The following is a 21,099-nucleotide window of genomic DNA, read 5'->3' as shown; positions in this document are numbered from 1 at the left end:
TACTTCTTTGGGCCTCTGAAGCAGCGTGAAAAAAATTTTAAAGATTTTTTAAAAAGCGTTATTGAGGTATAATTTACATATCATAAAGTTAAAGTAGGTTGTAGTGAGTTTACGCAGCGTGCAAGTCTCACCGCAATCTAGTGTTTTGTTTATTGTTTTGTTTTTGAAGCAGGATAAATTTTTAAGTAACTGCTACAGAGAGGTCTTGCAGCGCTCCCACCTTCCGGGGAAAATGCTTTGTTTCTATTTAACAATTTTAACTGAGCTCAGCAGTTCGCGTCTCTTGGTGGGAGTAGATTGCTCCAGTGTACTGTCCCCAGGGGAGCGCTTTGCTTTCTCTCATTATAGTTCTGAGGCCCTAGCTACTCACTTTGCAAACTCCAGGCTCCGGTCGCGCACGGGACGAACTGCGGGGAGTGAGCCGCGCGGGCCGCCGTAGTCAGCTGCTAAGAGCAGGAAGAGTCCGAGCGGTGGGCGGAGTCTGCAGGATGGCACCGGACCCCTGGTGAGTCCCGGGTGAGGGCGGCGGTGCGTGGAGGGACCTTCGGGGAGGCCGGGCTTCCGGGGAGCAGGCGATCACTTCGCATTGCCGCTGGTGGCCTTTCGGGGTGAGGGGAGGGGCAGCGAGACCTTTCCTTTACTGAGGGGGCTCAGCCACATCCCGCCACACTTGGTCCTTGCAAGGGTGGCCCGGGAAGGAGACCAGGTGGTCCGCTGGAGAGCTGAGGACTTAAGCCAAATCTCTGAGTATTCCTTTAGCTTTTCTGGGCTGCATCTCGTTGCGGGGATTTCCCGCCCATCCTGGTTGTGGAGCTGGCCGGTGCAGGCTTCCCTGGACTCCTATAAAAGTGAAGTCGAAATAACGTTTTTGTAGCATGACAGTCCATCCCGGTAAACCCCCTTATTTCACAGGTGGAGAAACCGAGGTTCAGAATCCATGGCCACCAGCCAGTTAGTAACCAGCTGGGGCTAAGACCTAGATCTTGGGGGCCCTTCCAGATACAGGAACCTGGGAGGGAAATTGTGCACTTGTTTATAAGGCATTTTGCACTTTCTTGAGTTAATATCATGAGGTCTTTTCCTTTAGCAGTAGCTTCTGCAGTAAAACAATAGCTGATAAGGGTGATTTATTTAGCAGTTAATCCCGAAGACTGCATGATGAAAGATGCAACTTTTGATCCCAAGGAACATATTGTTATTGAACATAGACTTGACCTTTCTGCTTAATAATTAAAAACATATTACAGCTCTATAACGTTCTTGTTGGAATATGTGTCTTACGTTGTTATATCTAATATAGTTTATAATTGTTTAAGTTGCCCACATCCTGGATATTAGAAGAATGGATTCCAAGAACAAAGTTGAGTTACCTGGAATCTAGGTTATTTGGGCCAATTATTTAATTTAGCATTTACTTTTTTAAACCTAATTTTAGGCCGGACGCGGTGGTGGCTCACGCCTGTAATCCCAGTACTTTGGGAGGCCGAGGCAGGCGGATCACCTGAGGTCGGGAGTTCGAGACCAGCCTGACCAACATGGAGAAACCCCGTCTCTACTAAAAATACAAAATTAGCCGGGCATGGTGGTACATGCCTGTAATCCCAGCTACTCGGGAGACTGAGGCAGGAGAATCGCTTGAACCCGGGAGGTGTAGGTTGTGTTCAGCTGAGATCGTGCCATTGCACTCCAGCCTGGGCAACACTAGCGAAACTCCGTCTCAAAAAAAAATAAAAAACCCCAAAATCCCTAATTTTAACAGTTATATACACCCCTTGATAGAGAATATTCAATTTAGAGAATATTGAAAATTTGCAAAAAGGAAAATAAATAGCATCTTTAACTCTATAATTTGGAAATAGCCATTAATGATTTTTTTACAATGAATTTGTTATTTTAATCTATATTTTATATATATATATATAATATAAACAGCATTTCTCTATGTCATTGGACATTCTTTGAAAGCATAACTTTCTTTTCTTCTTTTTTTTTTTTTGAGACGGAGTCTTGCTCTGTCTGTCACCCAGGCTGGAGTGCAATGGCGCGATCATGGCTCACTGCAACCTCCACCTCCTGGGCTTAAGCAACTCTCCTGCCTCAGCCTCTGGAGTAGCTGGGACTACAGGCGCATGCAGCCACGCCCAGCTAATTTTTTGTATTTTAGTAGAGACAGGGTTTTACCGTGTTGCCTAGGCTGATCTTGAACTCCTGAGCTCAGGCAATCTGCCCGCCTTGGCCTCCCAAAGTGCTGGGATTACAGGTGTGAGCCACCGCACCCGGCCTCATAATTGTCTTATGTTGCAAAATAATGCATCACATGAATGACCATAATTTATTTTTCTCCTATTAGTTTTTTGTTTTTCTGATGTTTTGTTTTGTTTTATCATTGCAAAGGCAGTCCCTTTGTTCCATCTCTTATTTCCTTGGGCTCCCTGTCTGGAAGTAGGAATTAGAACTGTTGAAAGTGAAGCATTTATACTTTTTTTGTTATTCTCAATCAGTTTGACTAAGTGGCTTTCTCATTAGACTGTTGAAAGTGAAATAGAACTGTTGGGCTCAAGGGTATGAACATTTTTAAGGCCCTTGATAATGTGAACCCCAAAGTATCTGAGACAGGTCTCAGTCAATTTAGAAAGTTTATTTTGCCAAGGTTAAGAATGCACCCATGACACAGCCTCAGGAGGTTCTGAAGACCTGTGCCCAAGGTGGTTGGGGAACAGCTTGCTTTTATACAATTTAGGGAGAATAATACATGAATTAATACATGTAAGATTTATGATGGCTCAATCCAGAAGGGAGGGACACCTCGAAGGGCGTGGGGGGCTTCCAGATCATAAGTAGATTGAAAAATTTTCTGATTGGCAATTGGTTGAGTTATTATCAATAGAAACGAATGTCTGGGTTATGATAAGGGGTAGTAGAGACCAAGATTTTATTATGCAAATGAAGCCTCTGGGTAGCAGGCTTTAGAGAGAATACATTGTAAGTGTTTCTTATCAGACTTAAGGTCTGTATTGATGTTAATGCTGGTTGGCTTTTCCTGAATTCCAAAAAGGAGGAGAGGATATATAATGAGGCATGTCTGATCCCCTCTTCCCATCATGGCCTGAACCAGTGTTTCAGGTTAACTTTGGAATGCCCTTGCCTTAGGGTAGGGGTCCATTCAGATGGTTGCGGGGGTGGGGGGTGTGTTGGGGGTGGGCTTAGAATTTTATTTTGGTTTACAATACATATTCCTAAGTTGCCCTCCACCTTCTGGAACCTAAATCCCTCAGTTTACAAATCAAGTAGGAAATAAAGGTCAAAGATAAGGGACAGGCCCCCAGTTATCTATTTAGATTGGTGGAAGCTATCACTGGACCCCAAGCTTCTTCCGCAGTTAATGTTGATAAAGCATTGAGACTTTTTCTGTTATACTTCATTAGTTTGATGAAGTGGCTTTCTCATTGGACTATTGAGAGTGAAACAGTGAGACACTCAGCTGTGCTCCCAAAGCACAAAACGGGTCGCTGATTAGGTGGGTAGAAAGGAGTATGGGAAGGGATTTTAAAAACCTATAAAAGGCCAGGTGTGGTGGCTCACACCTGTAATCCTAGCACTTTGAGAGGCTGAGGCAGGCGGATCATAAGGTCAGGAGTTCGAGACCAGCCTGACCAACATGGTGAAACCCCGTCTCTACTACAAACGCAAAAATTGTCTGGGCATGGTGGTGCGTGCCTGTAATCCCAGCTACTCAGGAGTCTGAGGCAGGAGAATCACTTGAACCCAGGAGGTGGAGGTTGCAGTGAGCCGAGACTGCGCCACTGCACTTCAGCCTGGGCGACAGAGCGAGACTCCATGTCAAAACAAAACAAAACAAACAAACAAAAACAACCTATAAAAACAGATTCAACTACAGCTTTACCTTTGTGTTGCTAAAATCATAGGTCATTGGCACCTCCCTCAGTGTCTAGCAATGGAATATAGCAGTTACTATTTTAATGGCCTATCAAAGCAAGTAGTAAGCTTGCTGTTTAACAGAAGGAGCCCATGATCACTGTCTCTGAACTGGCTCTTTGCTAATGTTAATTAGCTTTACCTCCAGGGTAACTAATTTGTTGATGATGTACCATTTCCAGAAAAATTACAGTTAAACTTTAATAGTTTTATATCCTGATTGGACTTTTTATGTTGGTAGCATGGTCTTCTTTTTGTTGAATTGCTTTTTAAAAACTTTATTTTGGAAGGTAAAAGATACACAAACTAGAATAGTATAATGGGCCCCTTTCATACTCACCACCCAATTTCTGTGATTATCAATATTCTGCCATTCTTGTTTCATCTCTACCCTCCACACCTTTTTTTTTTTTTCTTTTGAGATGGAGTCTTGCTCCGTCGCCCAGGCTGGAGTGCAGTGGCATGATCTTGGCTCACCGCAACCTCTGCCTCCTGAGTTCAAGTGATTCTCCTATCTCAGCCTCCCGAGTAGCTGGGATTACAAGCACCCGCCACCATGCCCGGCTAATTTTTGTATTTTTAGTAGAGATGGGGTTTTGCCATGTTGGCCAGGCTGGTCTTGAACTCCTGACCTCAGGTGATCACCCGTCTTGGCCTCCCAAAGTGCTGGGATTACAGGTGTGAGCCACTACGCCTATGCCCGGCCCAGATTACTTTTTTTTTTTTTTTTTTGAGACAAAGTCTTGCTCTTGTCCCCCAGGCTGGAGTGCGATGGCACGATCTCGGCTAACTGCAACCTCTGCCTCCCGGGTTCCGGGTTCCGGCGATTCTCCTGCCTCAGCCACGCCCCCCACCCAATTACTTTTTCTAAACTAGTACTTCAGGCACCTGTGTGCTTGATAGTGTAATGAGGTTGTCTATTGCCCCAGGCCAAGGGTTCCCGCCCGGACTTTACCGCAGATTGGAATCACTTGGAGAGCTTTTAAAGCTCCCCACGCTCGCCCAGGACAAACCCCATACCAGTTCAGTCAGAATGCTGAGGTTGGGACCAGGCATTGTTATTTTTTTAAAGATTCCCCAGTGATTCCAACTTGTTTTAGAACTACTGCTCTTTAGGGCTAAAATAACAACACAAGGACTGGAGTCAGGACACCTGGGAGTTTGTGCTAGCTGTGTGCATTTCTCATAACCGCTTTAGGGCCACTCTCTGTATGTAAAAGTGTTCTCTATGGCTCTAAAATTCTCCTTTAAGTCTAACCTTGTTAGACGGGTGTTCAAGGATCTGCAGAAACTAGCTTTACTCATCTCTACCATTTTATACTTACCAGGCTTCCAGGGCCACCACGCAGCCAAATGTGCCGGGCACGTTTCCTTCCATTCATCTTTGCTCGCCCTGTCTTTCACTAAGTCTAGAATGTGCTCCTCCCTCCTGTCTGAATAAGAGACCTGCTTTAACTTCGTGGTCATCCAGATGTAACCTCATGGACCCTCTCCATCTGAGTGCCTTGGTCAGCAGTAATCTCTTCCACCTCTGAACTCCAGACGTACTTACCACTTAGATCCCACATTTGGCAGGAGGCAAAACTTACCATATGTGGATGATTTTTATATGTATGGTCTGGACCCCAGAGCCAGACCTAGGCTCCTCTTTTCATGATAATATGGAGGAAAAAAAAGTGAAATGTGGCAAAGTTTGGACCAGGACCCAATTTTCCTTATTAGCCTCCTATTTTCTTAATTCTGTGTTTTCTTGTATCACTGCTATTTTTCCATACACACACAAATACATGAATATATATATATGAATGATATACATGTGACATATACGAATATATAGTATATATGATATAACCGATAGGTATGTGATATATAAGAATATATGTATCAGTGATATATATAATATATGTGAATGTGTGTGATATATATATGATATATACATGAATGGTGCTGCTTTACAGTATAGTGGTTAGTGGTTCAGGATCCTCTCTCAGGATCCTTATGAAGTTTACAGTGTAAAGCTCTTAGTATAGGACCTGGCTCAGGTCAGGTACTCAGCTGTCACTATTGCTATAATTATTCTGGTAAGATTCCTAAGGGAATTGATGGGCGCATTTTCCTTCATTAAAACAAAAACACTTATCAAGTTCCCTCAGTGTTCAAATGATATGTGGGAATTGAAAGATTTTAAAAAATATATTGTTTACTCAAGCAAAAATTAGGACATTAGGGGCAACAGGAGTTTCCGATATTTTGTGATGGACTGGTCCTGGAAGATAATGCTGGTCATGTTAGTCCACAGAGTCTCAGCTTTTCAGGAGCAGACTGTCTGATAGGAGAAATGAAATGTGTATGCATGCTCAAGTATTTTTGTTTTTTTGTTTGTTTGTTTTTTTGAGATGGAGTCTCACAGTGTCGCCGGGCTGGAGTGCAATGGTGCGATCTCAGCTCACTGCAACCTTCACCTCCTGGGTTCAAGGGATTCTCCTGCCTCAGCCTCCCAAGTAGCTGGGATTACAGGCACCCACCACCATGCCTGGCTAATTTTTTGTATTTTTAGTTGAGACGGGGTTTCACTATGTTGGCCAGGCTGGTCTCGAACTTCTGACCTCATGATCTGCCCGCCTCGGCCTCCCAAAGTGCTGGGATTACAAGCGTGAGCTACCGCGTCCGGTCTGCTTAAGTATTTTCTATATGATAGAAGGTAAAAATGCTTTGAGAGAAGCAAAACATAAGGGGCTGTTGGGAGTTCACTGTGAACCCTTCAAAGCCTCCAACGCTGCTGAATGACAACTAGAAGCTTATTAAATGTTTTGAGAGAATTCTGGCAAGCTCAGATGTCAGGTGGGTGTGTGGCCTTTGTCCCCAGAGCATTTGGTTTTAGGCTAGACAATACTTGCTGTTCCTGCACCCTAGAGCCGCCCCCAGGCATCTGCGAGCCCAGCTTCTTCACCTTGCCTCCGTGTCACCTGATCCTAAGTAGCAGCTCCTTATCACTCTGTGTCCCTTTATCCTGCTGCGTTTTTCTTCTTAGCACCTATCAACACCTGACATACTATGTATTTATTTGTTTTATGACTTTCTTTCCTTAAAATATGAGCTCCTTGAAAGAGGGACTGTGTTCATTCTGTTCACTGCCATCTTCTCCAGTGCCCAGAACAGTGCCCAGTGCAGCGGAGACCCCCCACATGCTTTCTCATTGGCAGAACAGCACAGTTGTTAAGAGCCCCGGCTCTGGAGCCAGACGGCCTTGGTTTGCAGCAGGCAGAACCACTTGGGCAAGTCACTCTAACTCTTTGTGCCTCCTTTTCTCATGTGTGAGTTGGAGATGGTAATGGTACCCACTTCATAGCGTTCCTGTTTTGATTAAGTGAGTTATTACTAACGAAGCCTTCAAAATAGTGCCTGGCACATGGTAAATAACGCTCAGTCCATGTTGCTTTTACTGGTCATATTATTATTCTTCCCCTCTGTTTGAATTCTTTGGCTAGAATGAAAATGTCAAACTTAGACAATGCAAAAATTTCTTTTAAAGAAACTTAAGGCTAGGTGCAGGGGCTCACGCCTGTAATCCCAGCACTTTGGGAGGCCGAGGGGGCAGATCACGAGGTCAGGAGATCGAGACCATCTTGGCTAACACGGTGAAACCTCATCTCTACTAAAAATACAAAAAATTAGCCAGGCATGATAGCGGGCGCCTGTAGTCCCAGCTACTGGGGAGGCTGAGGCAGGAGAATGGTGCGAACCCGGGAGGCAGAGCTTGCAGTGAGCTGAGATCGTGCCACTGCACTCCAGCCTGGGTGACAGAGCGAGACTCCGTCTCAAAAAAAAAGAACCTTAAACATTTTCTCTTTTTACGACTTTGGTGCAGGTTCTCCACATACGATTCTACTTGTCAAATTGCCCAAGAAATTGCTGAGAAAATTCAACAACGAAATCAGTATGAAAGAAAAGGTGAAAAGGCACCAAAGGTAATACCACGAAGGAATTAGTACCCAATGATTTGTTTGAGTTTTGAGGCCTGAAAACCCTCCTATCTTTCTTTGAGGCTGTCTGTGCGCATGTGTGTATGATGATCTATCTGCTTACATATGTTGAATTGACATAACACCCAACCAGTTAGTAGTTATTTAATCATTGAGACTAAATGAGGCATAACACATTTAAGTTCTCCTGTTTTACTTTAAATATTTCTAACAATTTTATAGTCTAGTTCAGGGGTTAGTAAACTTCCTACAGATAATAAATCTTTTAGTCTTTGCAGGCCAAGAGACAATGTCTTCAAGTCTTTGAGTTTCTATTCTCACCACAAGGATAGTTACAGTTTTTACATTTTACATTAAAAATGTAAAAACAGGCCAGGCGCAGTGGCTCACACCTGTAATCCCAGCACTTTGGGAGGCTGAGGCGGGCAGATTGCTTGAGGTCAAGAATTCGAGACCAGCCTGGGCAACATGGGGAAACCCCATCTCTACTAAAAATATAAAACCTAGCCAGGCGTGATGGCACACACCTGTAGTCCCAGCTACTCAGGAGGCTGAGGCAGGAGAATTGCTTGAACCTGGGAGGTGGAGGCTGCAGTGAGCTAAGATCGTGCCACTGCACTCCCGCCTGGGCAACAGAGTGAGACCCTGTCTCAAAAAAGAAAAAAAATATAAAAACCATCTTTAGTTTTGGGCTGTATAAAAACAGTGGTGGGATTTGGCTAAGAAATAGATTTTTGTGAAATCACAAGTTTATACTTGTGATTATGATTGAAAATAGAAGCCTCTGATTCAAATCTAACACCACACCTTTCTTCCTTATTTTCCACATTCCAAATTTGTATTTTCTTTCTCTCACACTGAGAATCCTAGTTTCCAAAAGCATCAGTATGTTTTTACTCATTTGGTCTATTTTACAGTTTACAGAAAATGGTTTCAAAATTGCTATAAGGTACCACGACAAACACTAAGTTCAAAATTGGAGTCTTTTTAAGTGTAGACTAATCTACTAAGAATGCTGAGGTTATTATGTTCCAAAGTTATTAGAATTATTTTTTAACTTTCAAGTTCAGGGGTACATATGTGGGTTTGTCGTATAGGTAAGCTTGTGTTATGGGGATTTGTTGTACACATTATTTTGTCACCCAGGTATGAAGCCTAGCACTTACTATTTTTCCTAATCCTCTTCCTCTTTCCAGCTTCCTCCCTCTGCTAGGCCCCAGTGTGTGTCATGTCCCCCTATGTATCCATATGTTCTCACCATTTAGCTCTCTCTTATATCAACAGAGTGAACAAACAACCTACAGAATGTGAGAACATGCGGTATTTGGTTTTCTGTTCCTGCATTAGTTTGCTAAGGATAATGGCCTTCAGCTCCATTCATGTTCCTGCAAAGGACATGATCTTGATCTTTTTTATGGCGGCATAATATTCCATAGTGTATATGTACCACATTTTCTCTGTCTGGTCTACCATTGGTGGGCATTAGGTTGATTCTATGTCTTTTGTTATTGTGAATAGTGCTGCAGTGAACATACACATGCATGTGTCTCTTTTTTTCTCTTTTTTTTTCGAGACGGAGTTTTGCTCTTGTTGCCCAGGCTGGAGTGCAGTGGTGCAATCTCGGCTCACTGCATCCTCTGCCTCCCAGGTTCAAGCCATTCTCCTGCCCCAGCCTCCAGAGTAGCTGGGATTTCAAGTGCCTGCCACCATGCCTGGCTAATTTTTGTATTTTTAGTAGAGATGGGGTTTCGCCATGTTGGTCAGGCTTGTCTCGAACACCTGACCTCAGGTGATCCACCTACCTCGGCCTCCCGAAGTGCTGAGATTACAGGTGTGAGCCACCCCACCCGGCCACGTGCATGTGTCTTTATGGAAGAATGATTTCTATTCCTTCGGGGATATACCCAATAACGGGATTGCTGAATCAAATAGTATTTCTGTTTTTAGTACTTTGAGGAATTGCCACACCGTCTTCCACAATGACTGAACTGATTTACACTCCCACTAACAGTGTATAAGTGTTCCTTTTGCTCTGCAACCTCCTGAGCATCTGTTATTTTTTGACTTTTTAGTAATAACCATGCTGACTGGTGTGAGATGGTATCTCATTGTGGTTTTGATTTGCACCTCTCTAATGATCAGTGATGTTGAGCTTTTTTTCCTGTTTTTTTGGCAGCATGCCTGTCTTCCTTTGAAAAGTGTCTATTCGTGTCCTTTGTCTGCTTTTTAATGGGGTGGATTTTTCTTGTAAATTTGCTTAAGTTCCTTATAGATACTGGCTATTAGATCTTTGTCAGATGGATAGCTTGCAAATATTTTCTCCCAATGTGTAGATTGTTTGTTCACTCTGTGGATAGTTTCCTTTTCTGTGCAGAAGCTCTTTAGTTGATTAGATCCTATTTGTCAATTTTTGCTTTTGTTGCAATTGCTTTTGGTGTCTTTGTCCTGAAATCTTTGCCTGTTCTTAAGTCCAGAATAGTATTGCCTAGGTTGTCTTGCAGGGTTTTTATAGATTTAGGTTTTACAGTTAAGTCTTTAATCCATCTGAAGTTAATTTTTGCATATGGTGTAAGGAAGGAGTTCAGTTTCTATCTTCTGCACGTGGTAGCCAGTTATCCCAGCACCACTTATTGAATAGGGAATCCTTCCCCCATTGCTTGTTTTTGTCAGCTTTGTCAAAGCTCGGATAGTTGTACGTGTGGCCTTATTTCTGGGTACTCTATTTTTTTTTTTTTTTTTTTTTGAGACAGTGTTTCTTCATCACCTAGGCTGGAGTGCAGTGACATGATCTCAGCTCACTGCAACCTCTCCCTTCTGGCTTCAAGTGATTCTTGCATCTCAGCTACCCGAGTAGCTGGGATTACAGGTGTGTGCCACCATGCCCAGCTAATTTTTGTATTTTTATTAGAGAGAGGGTTTCGCCATGTTGGCCAGGCTGGTCTCGAAATCCTGACCTCAAGTGATCTGCCCGCCTCGGCCTCCCAAAGTGCTGGGATTATAGGCATGAGCCACTGTGCCTGGTCAACTGAGTTCTCTATTCTGTTCCATTGGTCTATGTCTGTTTTGGTTACTGTAGCCCTATAGTATAGTTTGAAGTTGGGTAGCATGATGTTTCCAGCTATGTTATTTTTATTTTATTATTTCTTTTTGAGACAGAGTCTTGCTCTGTCGCCCATGCTGGAGTGCAGTGGCACGATCTTGGCTCACTGCAACCTCTGCCTCTCGGGTTCAAGTGATTCCCGTGCCTCAGCCTCCCAGGTAGCTGGGATTACAGGCATGAGCCACCACTTCCAGCTAATTTTTGTAGTTTTAGTAGAGATGGGCTCTTGTCATGTTGGCCAGGTTGATCTCGAACTGACCTCAGATGATCCTCCCGCCTTGGCTTCCCAAAGTCCTGGGATTACAGGCATGAGCCACTGCACCCGGCCCAGCTTTGTTCTTTTTGCTTAGGATTGCCTTGGCTATTTGGGCTCTTTTTTGGTTCCATATGAATTTTAAAATACTTTTTTCTAGTTCTGTGAAGAATGTCAATGGTAGTTTAATAGGAATGGCATTGAATCTATAAATTGCTTTGGGCAGTATGGCCATTTTAACGATATTGCTTCTTGCTGTCCATGAGCATGGAATGTTTTTCCATTTGTTTGTGTCATCTCTGATTTCTTTGAGCAGTGTTTTGTAGTTCTTCTTGTAGAGATCTTTACCTCATGGTTAGCTGTCTTCCTAGGTATTTTATTTTCTGTTGGCAATTGTAAATAGGAGTGCATTCCTGATTTGGCCCTTGGCTTGACTGTTGGTGTACAGGAATGTTAGTGATGTTTTGCACTTTGATTTTGTATCCTGAGACTTTGCTGAAGTTGTTTATAAGCTTAATGAGCTTTTGGACTGGGAGTATGAGATTTTCTAGATATAGGATCATGTTGTCTGCAAATAGGAATAGTTTGATTTCCTCTCTTCCTATTTGGATGCCTTTTCTTTTCCTTCTTTCCTTCCTCTCTCTCTTTCTTTTCTTTCTTTTCCTTCCTTTCTCTCTTTCTCTCCCTTCCCTTTCCTTTTTCCTTTCCTTTCTCACCTCTTTTCTCCTCTCCTCTCCTCTTTTTCTCTTGCCTAATTGCCCTGGTCAGGACTTCCAATACTATGTTGAATAGGAGTGGTAGCAGAGGGCATCCTTGTCTTGTGCCAGTTTTCAAGTGGAATGCTGCCAGATTTTGCCCATTCAGTATGATGTTGGCTGTGGGTTTGTCATAGATGGCTCTTATTATTTTGAGGTATGTTCCTTGAATACCTAGTTTATTGAGTGTTTTTAACGTGAAGTGGTGTTGAATTTTATCAAAAGCCTTTCCTGCTTCTGTTGAGATAATCATGTAAGTTTTGTCTTATTTCAGTTTGTGTGATGAATCACATTTTTTGATTTGCATATGTTGAACCAACCTTGCATCCCAGGGATAAAGCCTACTTGATCGTGGTGGATAAGCTTTTTGATGTGCTGCTGGATTCGGTTTGCCAGTATTTTTTTGAGGACTTTTGCAATAATTGATTCTTTTTTTTTCTGTCTTATGTTATCCTTTGTTTCTGTTTTTATTCATTTTCAGGAGTTGCTTTTCCCAACTTTTTAATTTAATTTTAAATAAGTAAAACATTTACATTGTTCAGAAGTCAAAATTATATAAAAGTGACACTCAAAGTCTTGTTCCCATTCCTCTCTTTTCTACCTTTTCTTAACCTACTTCTTCTAAATAACCATTTTCATTAATTTCTGTTTTATTCTTCCTGTGTTACTTTCTGCAGAAATAAGCCTCTATGCGTGTGTATGTGTGTGTCTCTGTGTGTCTGTGTGTATGTTTTTCCTTTTATATAAAAGATACTCTTTCGGGCCAGGCGCGGTGACTCACGCCTGTAATCCCAGCACTTTGGGAGGCCTAGGCCGGTGGATCACCTGAGGTCAGGAGTTTGGGACAAGCCTGGCCAACATGGTGAAACCCTGTCTCTACTAAAAATACAAAACATTAGCCGGGTGTGGTGGCGAGCACCTATAATCCCAGCTACTCGGGAGGCTGAGGCAGGAGAATCACTTGAACTCAGGAGGCGGAGGTTACAGCGAGCCGAGATTGTGCCACTGCACTTCATCCTGGGTGACAAGAGTGAAACTCCGTCTCAATAAATAAATAAATAAATAAATAAATAAATAAATAAAAGGATGAATGAATGAATGACAGATACTCTTTTGTATCTTGGTCTTTTCCCTTAATAATATAGAAACCTCTACATTTCATTTCATATTCCTTGTTCTTCTTTAGTGCTGTATGGGTACTCTATTGCATAGATGTAACATTCTTTATTTAACCTGTCTCCTAAGGAAAGGCAATTAAATTGCTTCCAGTCTTGAGTTGTGAATAACACCGCAGTAAATAACCTTGTCCTTTAAAAAAATTATGTGCATAGGTGTCTTTTAAAGGTGAGTTCTCAGAACCAGGGCATATGTAATTTTTTTTTTAACCTGATGTGAAATCCCCCCTCAAAGGGGTTGTCACCCTTGCCACCCCACCAGCAATGTGTGAGCACTTCTGTTTCTTCACAGCCTGGCCAACAGAGGGTGTGTGAATCTTCTGAATTTTTGTTAACCTCATAAGTGAGAAATGGTATTTCAGGGTCGTTTTAAATTTGTATTTCTCATATAATGAGTCAAGTGGAGTGTGTTTTCATATGCTTAAGGGCCATATGTATATATTTTTTTTTTCTGTGAACTGTTTTGTCTTTTGCCCATTTTTCTACCGGATTATTAGCCTTTTTAGTCTTGATCTTTTAAGAGCTCCTCACGTATTATGGAGATTAGCTCCTCGTGATAAATTGCAGTTATTTCCTTTCCTTTATCATTTGACATTTGACTTGCTTGTGGTAGTTTTGTCGTGTGAAAGTTTTTTTTTTTTTTTTTCCTGAGACGGAGTCTCGCTCTGTCGCCCAGGCTGGAGAGCAGTGGCGCGATCTCGGCTCACTTCAAGCTCCGCCTCCCGGGTTCACGCCATTCTCCTGCCTCAGCCTCCCAAGTAGCTGGGACTACAGGCACCCGCCACCATGCCCGGCTAATTTTTTTTTTGTATTTTTAGTAGAGATGGGGTTTCACCGTATTAGCCAGGATGATCTCGATCTCCTCACCTTGTGATCCGCCTGCCTCAGCCTCCCAAAGTGCTGGGATTACAGGCGTGAGCCACCGCCCCCGGCCGAAAGTTTTTTTTTTTTTTTAATGAAGTTGGCTGTCAATGTAATTGCTTCCATATATTTAGTCATATCTAAGTTTTTGCTGTTTCCAGGTTATAAAAAATTTATTCCTGCTTTCTTCTAGTAAATATATGGTTTCATCTTTTACACGAAGGGCTGCTATCTATTTAACTAGTGTCATCTTCTTGGACAGTTAGATTCTTTCTAATTACAAATAATTTTTCAGTATAGCCAAATTATTGCCCATCTTGAAATAAATTCTTCAATGTAGACTTTCCGGATTTGGGTTGTATAACATTTTAAGCCTTTTGAACACATATATTGCAGAATAACATTTCTACACCAATTTTGATTATCTTTTAAAAATCTCTACTAGGTAAAAATACTATGTTACAGTAGTTTAATATGCATTTTTTATTATGTCTTGAATATCTATTCTTTTTTTTTTTTTTTTTTGGCCAGATGGAGTTTTGCTTTTGTTGCCTAGGCTGGAGTGCAATGGCACAATCTCGGCTCACTGCAACCTCCGAGCCTCCCAGGTTCAAGCGATTCTCCTGCCACAGCCTCCCAAGTAGCTGGGATTACAGGCACCCGCCACCACGCCTGGCTAATTATTGTATTTTTAGTAGAGATGAGGTTTCACCATGTTGGCTAGGCTGGTCTCAAACTCTTGGTCTCAAGAGATCCTTCTGCCTTGGCCTCCCAAAGTGCTGGGATTACAAGCATGACCCACCGTGCTCAGCCTTGTTTCTTAATTTCAAAGTTTTCTTTTTATATATGTTAACTATATTAAGCTTTGATCTGGTATATTTAGTATAAATGCTTTCTCTATTAACTTGATTTTGTAAGTGACATTGTAAAACATGTACTGGTTTTTAAATTTTATTTGAAATTATCAGCATGTTTGTTGGTGATCTTTTCTAACGGGGGAGGGGATATCATGCTTAAAAAGGCCTTTTACATGCAGAGGTTTTATAAATACTTAATTATGTAAATTTTCCTTAAGCTTTTTTTCTGTTATTTTGTTTTGTGTGTGTAAATCTTTGAAATACTTGGTGTTTACTTTGGTGTGTCGTAGCTATCTAATTTTATTTTTTCCCCATTTGCTAAATTATGAATTTCTTTCCCTCATATGAAATAGTTCATATTTAATTCACTGCTTTTATACAGCTACATTGTTTCTGGGCCATTTGTTATGTTGCACTACTGAAGCTGTTGGTAATTGCCAGCATCAGCTATTGTAGTTTTTTGTAATCACTTTATATCTGATTAAGGCCCCTATGAACATTATACATATTCATCGTTTTTATTTTCCTTCATTTATCCTTCTGTCAGAGTAATTTTCTAAAACTTCATTTAAAAAAAAAAACCAAACTGTGCTGTGCCTTAATTATCACCTCTTCTGCAATAAAAGAATTCCAAATGGAATTTCAAGTAGACATGTATGTTTATAGATTTAAATTGGGGAAAACTTACATTTTCACAATATTGAGAGTTTCCTTTTGTTTCTTCAGCAGTATTTATTGCACAGTTAACTATGTGCCAGGCACTGTGCTAGATATTTTTTAGATTTTGTTGGTATTGTTAATGAAGTTTTAAAATAACAATTTAAAAAACTCTCCCTAGGTATTACTTAAATTTAGGAATGCCCTTGATTTTTTTTCACTTTATGACTAATGACCATATTGAATTCTTCTACCGTTTTTTTGTTTTTTTTTTTTTTTTTTTTAGATGGAGTCTTGCTCTGTCGCCCAGGCTGGAATACAGTGGCATCATCTTGGCTCACTGCAACCTCCGCTTCCTGGGTTCAAGCCATTCTCCTGCCTCAGCCTCCCCAGTAACTGGGATTACAGGTGTGCACCACCATGCCCAGCTAATTTTTGTATTTTTAGTAGCGACAGGGTTTCACCATGTTGGCCAGGCTGGTTTTGAACTCCTAACCTCGTGATCCTCCCACCTCTGCCTCCCAAAGTGCTGTGATTACAAGTGTGAGTCACCGCACCTGGCCTCTACTGTTTTTAATAGTCTTTCAGCCCAGCCTCTACTGTTTTTAATAATCTTTCAGTCTGGGTGCGGTGGCTCATGCCTGTAATCCCAGCACTTTGGGAGGCTGAGGTGGGTGGATCACCTGAGGTCAGGAGTTCGAGACCAGCCTGACCAATATGGTGAAACTCTGTCTCTACTAAAAATACAAAAATTAGCTGGGCATGGTGGCAGGCGCCTGTAGTCCCAGTTACTGAGGAGGCTGAGGCAGGAGACTCGCTTAAACACGGGAGGCGGAGGTTGTAGTGAGCTGAGATCACTCCATTGCACTCCAGCCTGGGCAACAGAGCAAGACTCTGTCTCAAAAAAAAAAAAAAAAAAAAAATATATATATATATATATATATATATAAAATAATAATAATAATCTTTCAGTTGATTCTCTTAACTCTTCCAAGTAGACTGTTATCAATCTGCAAATAATAATAATCTCATCTTTCCTTGTAGTCCTTGTATTTTTCTTTAATTTTTCTTATTGTATTGGTTAGAACTTCTAGAGCAAAGTTAAATAATATTGTAGTTAAGGCAGTAGTGTTCTATTCTTAGTTTTTCTTTCTTTTTTGTGTGAGTTTCTTTTGTTTATAATTTCCCCTATACTGTACTAATCATGTTTATTCTGTTTTTAATTATTAACACCATGAGCTTTATTACTAGATTTTTCTAACATCAAACTGTTCTTAAATTACTAGAATAATTTCTACTTGTTGATAGTATATGGTCCTTTTTAATGTAATTCTGAATTTGCTTTGCTAATATTTTTTGAAAAGATTTTTACATTTATAATTCCTAAGTAAGATTGACATGTGGTTATCTCTGTCAGTGCTTGTTACCAAGGTTATGGTAGCTGAAAATGTGAATTAGGCTTTCCATCTTTTTTTGTGCTCTAGAAAGTGTCTTTAATTATGATAATGACATTTTTTCCTGATTACAAAAGTGATCATTTTCTTATAAAATATTAGAAAATCCCACTACTTAGATAGAACCATGGTGCTTTCATGGTTTCAATGTTTGTATTTAGTTCCTGGGTTGTTTTTTCTCTGTTTGGGTGATATTTTATTTTATGACTTGATGTTTTCCTTTTCATAAGCTGTGATGGATATCTTTCTATGTGAACAAATTGAGATTTGAGCCATAATTTTTAATGGCTACATACTCCGTCTTTCATCTCCCGAATGCTTTTGGTCTTTGATTTTGTGGACTCCTCTTCGTAGGCCTGGTGTGTGTGGCGCCTTTTTGTTGGCTTGTTTTGCCCTTTTATCTTTTTTTTTTTTTTTTTTTGAGACGGAGTCTCACTCTGTCGCCCAGGCTGGAGTGCAGTGGCGCAATCTCGGCTCACTGCAAGCTCCGCCTCCCGGGTTCACGCCATTCTCCTGCCTCAGCCTCCCGCGTAGCTGGGACTACAGGCGCCTGCCACCGCGCCCAGCTAATTTTTTGTATTTTTAGTAGAGACGGGGTTTCACCGTCGTCTGGATCTCCTGACCTTGTGATCCACCCTCCTCGGCCTCCCAAAGTGCTGGGATTACAGGCGTGAGCCACCGCGCCCGGCCGCTCTTTTCTCTTTGAGTGTAGAGAGATCTGCTTTCCTTGGTGTTTCCCCACAACATTGTAGGTGATTCTTCCTTGGTTCCCAGGGGTATGGGGATAGTTCAGGTTATACTTTTCTTGGCTGCTGGTGCCTTGGAGGGCTGCTGGATGTGTGCAGTCTGGGCCAGTCTCTGACACACTAGCTGGTTTTCCTTGGTGTGATTCTGCAAATCCAAGGAGGGAGTCCGCTTGAGTTATATAATTGCTGCTTTTGACAAGGTAGCAAAGGAAACCTGTGGTATTCTGTGTTTTTAACATATGTCTGATTTCATCCGTGGTTGAATATGTTTTAACTTACACAGGCAGTTTTTTCACATTTCCAAATTCCTGAGAGACTCTTCTCGCCCTCTTCTCCATCCTTTAATGTAACAGGTTAGAGTCACGGACAAAAATTTCCTGTAGGATGATTGGAGAAAATGCACACACTCCTGGGAAAAGAGTCATGTGTGGTTAGCATTCCTCTTGCATAAAAAGAACACATTGCCGTAAAACATTTCATTGGGTTATAAATTTTACCAGTTGTTCAGAGAGCCTGGTGGGGATGGTAATGGGACTCCACACTTTGTCGTTTGAAGCCTGGTTCAGAGAACTGTGGGTTTTTGCTCTCAAATGAAGACTCGGGGAACACAATTTCCTGCGTGGTTCTAAGGTAGACACATAGGATCAATGGGGTAGAAGCTCAGATGACAGGATTCAGCTGATGGTGAGAGCACACTGAGTTTCTAGTCAGTATCGGGGTTCCAGTCTGGCTTGGCTCACCACTTGGCCAGGTTGTGGAGCGGGTACAAGCTGTAAGTTGGCAGCTGGGCCAGGGCACCACTGAGCCTCCTTCCAGCCCTGAGTTTGTCGTGAGGGGCTGAGTATCTATCTCTTCCAGCCCTTGCTTGGTTGCATCATAGCCCGTGAAGTAGTGTTTACGTGATGTAATTTTGTGGATTCTACACTCCGGACTAGAATACTTAGGATGTGTTCTTTTCTTTTCAGCTTACCGTGACAATCAGAGCTTTGTTGCAGAACCTGAAGGAAAAGATCGCCCTTTTGAAGGACTTATTGCTAAGAGCTGTGTCAACACATCAGATGTATCCATGTAAACATTTCCACCTCTTTTCTAGAGTGGGAGGAAAAGCAGTCGTATTTTAAGAAAGGAAGGAATCTGGGCCACCCAGATTTTCCCACAGCTTGAGGAAGACCTGGTTTCCAAAATATTGCCTGTAATCTTGATTTCTATTTTAAGTGTCTGTTACATGTTTTACAGTGAATATGCTGGCAAAGCAAGACGTACCGAGGGAATTAACTTATTTGGGTATAACCTGTACAGTTCAGGAAGCTAATGTTTTCCGTCGGTGCGGTATTTACGGAGCCCCACACTGCTCTCTGTCTAGACCGCCTTGACCATGGCTAGCTACTGCTCCAACAGGAAAACTTCCATGATCATCCTAAGCTGTGATTCCGCTTCTGGGAGTTTCCAGAGTTTTTAATGATCCGTTTATTTTCGGAGTGGCCAATACCAGTAGAAACCATACATCTCTCCTCTCACCACCTGCCCCATGTTTATGTAGATTTGAGATGTGCCTTATTTTTCCTCCAGAGGCACAGACACTGCCTCTAGTATGGGAGTGTGAGGGGAAGGGGTGGGATGGGACTTCTTGAAGCAAGTTATGCCATCATCTTAATCTCCTACCAAGTGTTAAAAAATATATATATATATATATATTTTTTTTTTTAGAAATTCATAATCTGGGCCAGGTGCAATGGTTCACGCCTATAATCCCAGCACTTTGGGAGGCCAAGCACTTGAGGCCAGGAGTTCGAGACCAGCCTGGTCAACATGGTGAAACCCCATCTCTACTGAAAATATAAAAATTAGCTGGGCGTGGTGGTGCACACCTGTACTCCCAGCTACTCAGGAGGTTGAGGCAGGAGAATCACTTGAACCTGGGAGGCGGAGGTTGCAGTGAGCCGAGATTGCGCCAAAGCACTCCAGCTTGGGCAACGGAGTGTGACCCTGTCTCAAATAATAAAAAAAAGAGAAATTCATAATCTGATCAATTTAGGAAAATATACATGACTTGTTACCTACACTAACTTTTTACACCCGAGTGTATATTGGTTTGAAAACTTACCTCAAACTGGTCTTCTCTCATCATTTCTCTAAATTGTCAGTAGTTCATGCCGAAGACCCAATTTTTGGTATTTCAGGGAATGGATATTGCCAGATTTTAAATATAGGGAAATACAGGAATACAGCTTTTTAGATAAAAAAATGGAAAGTGTTCTAAAAAATATTTTCCCCCATTGTAACACCTTTATATCACCAGGAAAGTTGGCTTAGTTGCATGATTTTCTAGATATTCAATTACTGATCCACTAAGGTTTCAAATAAAAATTTAATTTCAAACAATTACAGCCTTATTTTTAACACAATTGGAATATTCTGAGATACTTTACCTTCCATCTGGTGTAATTTGTTACAGCACAGTTGGTCTATCATATAAAGGGTTTTTATTTTACCCAAATCAACAAGTCCTAATATACTCACTGCACCATTGTGCCCAGCTAATTTTTTTTTTTTTTGAGACGGAGTCTTGCTCTGTTGCCCAGGCTGGAGTGCAGCGGTGCAATCTCGGCTCACTGCAAGCTCTGCCTCCCAGGTTCATGCCATTCTCCTGCCTCCATCTCCCAAGTAGCTGGGACTACAGGTGGCAGTTGCCACCTCGCCCGGCTAATTTTTTGTATTTTTAGTAGAGACGGGGTTTCACCATGTTAGCTAGGATGGTCTCAATCTCCTGACCTCGTGATCTGCCCGCCTCGGCCTCCCAAAGTGGTGGGATTACAGGCGTGAGCCACCGCGCCTGGCCCAATTTTTGTATTTTTAGTAGTTTCAGATGGGCAGGACTGTTTCCTCTGCTTTCGGTACTAAGCACTGGGAAGTCTACACATGGCAAGGTGTGTAAATTCATGTTAGTGTTACCTAAAACACGTATATTAGAAAGGTAACTACATATTGTTTCACGATATAATATGCATTCGCTTCCATTAAGGTAACATTATTAGTCACCTTATTTATGTGCTAACCCTATAGGGCAAGAAAAATATACAAATTAAGAGCTTTTACTTTTTTCTATTAATAATAATTTCTGCTAGTTATTAGAGAGTACTAAGCATACCACAGTTATAATTGACTTTGTTCTTCTAAATGCTTACAGTCTGACCATCTGTTGAAATCTCGCAGATTTTTGGTTTTGTGTTCGTCCCAGAATTACTTCCCAAATTATTGAATTAAGCAGTAAGCATCAAAAACACTGAACAAGAGTTATTTAAAACATTACAAAAATATTTAG

General features: G+C 41.6%; 1 protein-coding gene across 4 annotated transcripts in view; it reads left to right on the top strand.

Moving 5' to 3' along the window:
- Positions 1 to 21,099, top strand: part of STX8 (syntaxin 8) — a 334,880-nt gene that overhangs the window by 304 nt on the left and 313,477 nt on the right. For 3 of the 4 annotated variants that reach the window (XR_008673159.2, XR_008673158.2, XR_008673160.2), the window contains exons 1-3: positions 272 to 505; positions 7,805 to 7,904; positions 18,743 to 18,837. Coding sequence is in view for 1 of the 4 variants with exons in the window: in XM_004058575.4 (XP_004058623.2) it covers positions 489 to 505; positions 7,805 to 7,904; positions 18,743 to 18,837 (212 nt within the window). In the remaining 3 variants the exon portion in view is untranslated. Of the gene's footprint in view, positions 1 to 271; positions 506 to 7,804; positions 7,905 to 18,742; positions 18,838 to 21,099 lie in introns of those variants that run through there. The other variant, XM_004058575.4, reaches the window with a different exon arrangement.

This window comes from Gorilla gorilla, chromosome 19 (assembly GCF_029281585.2).
Source record: "Gorilla gorilla gorilla isolate KB3781 chromosome 19, NHGRI_mGorGor1-v2.1_pri, whole genome shotgun sequence".
Classification (NCBI taxonomy): Eukaryota; Metazoa; Chordata; class Mammalia; order Primates; family Hominidae; genus Gorilla; species Gorilla gorilla.
Note: the sequence above shows the minus strand (reverse complement) of the source record. Positions and strands in the feature narration are given on the sequence as shown.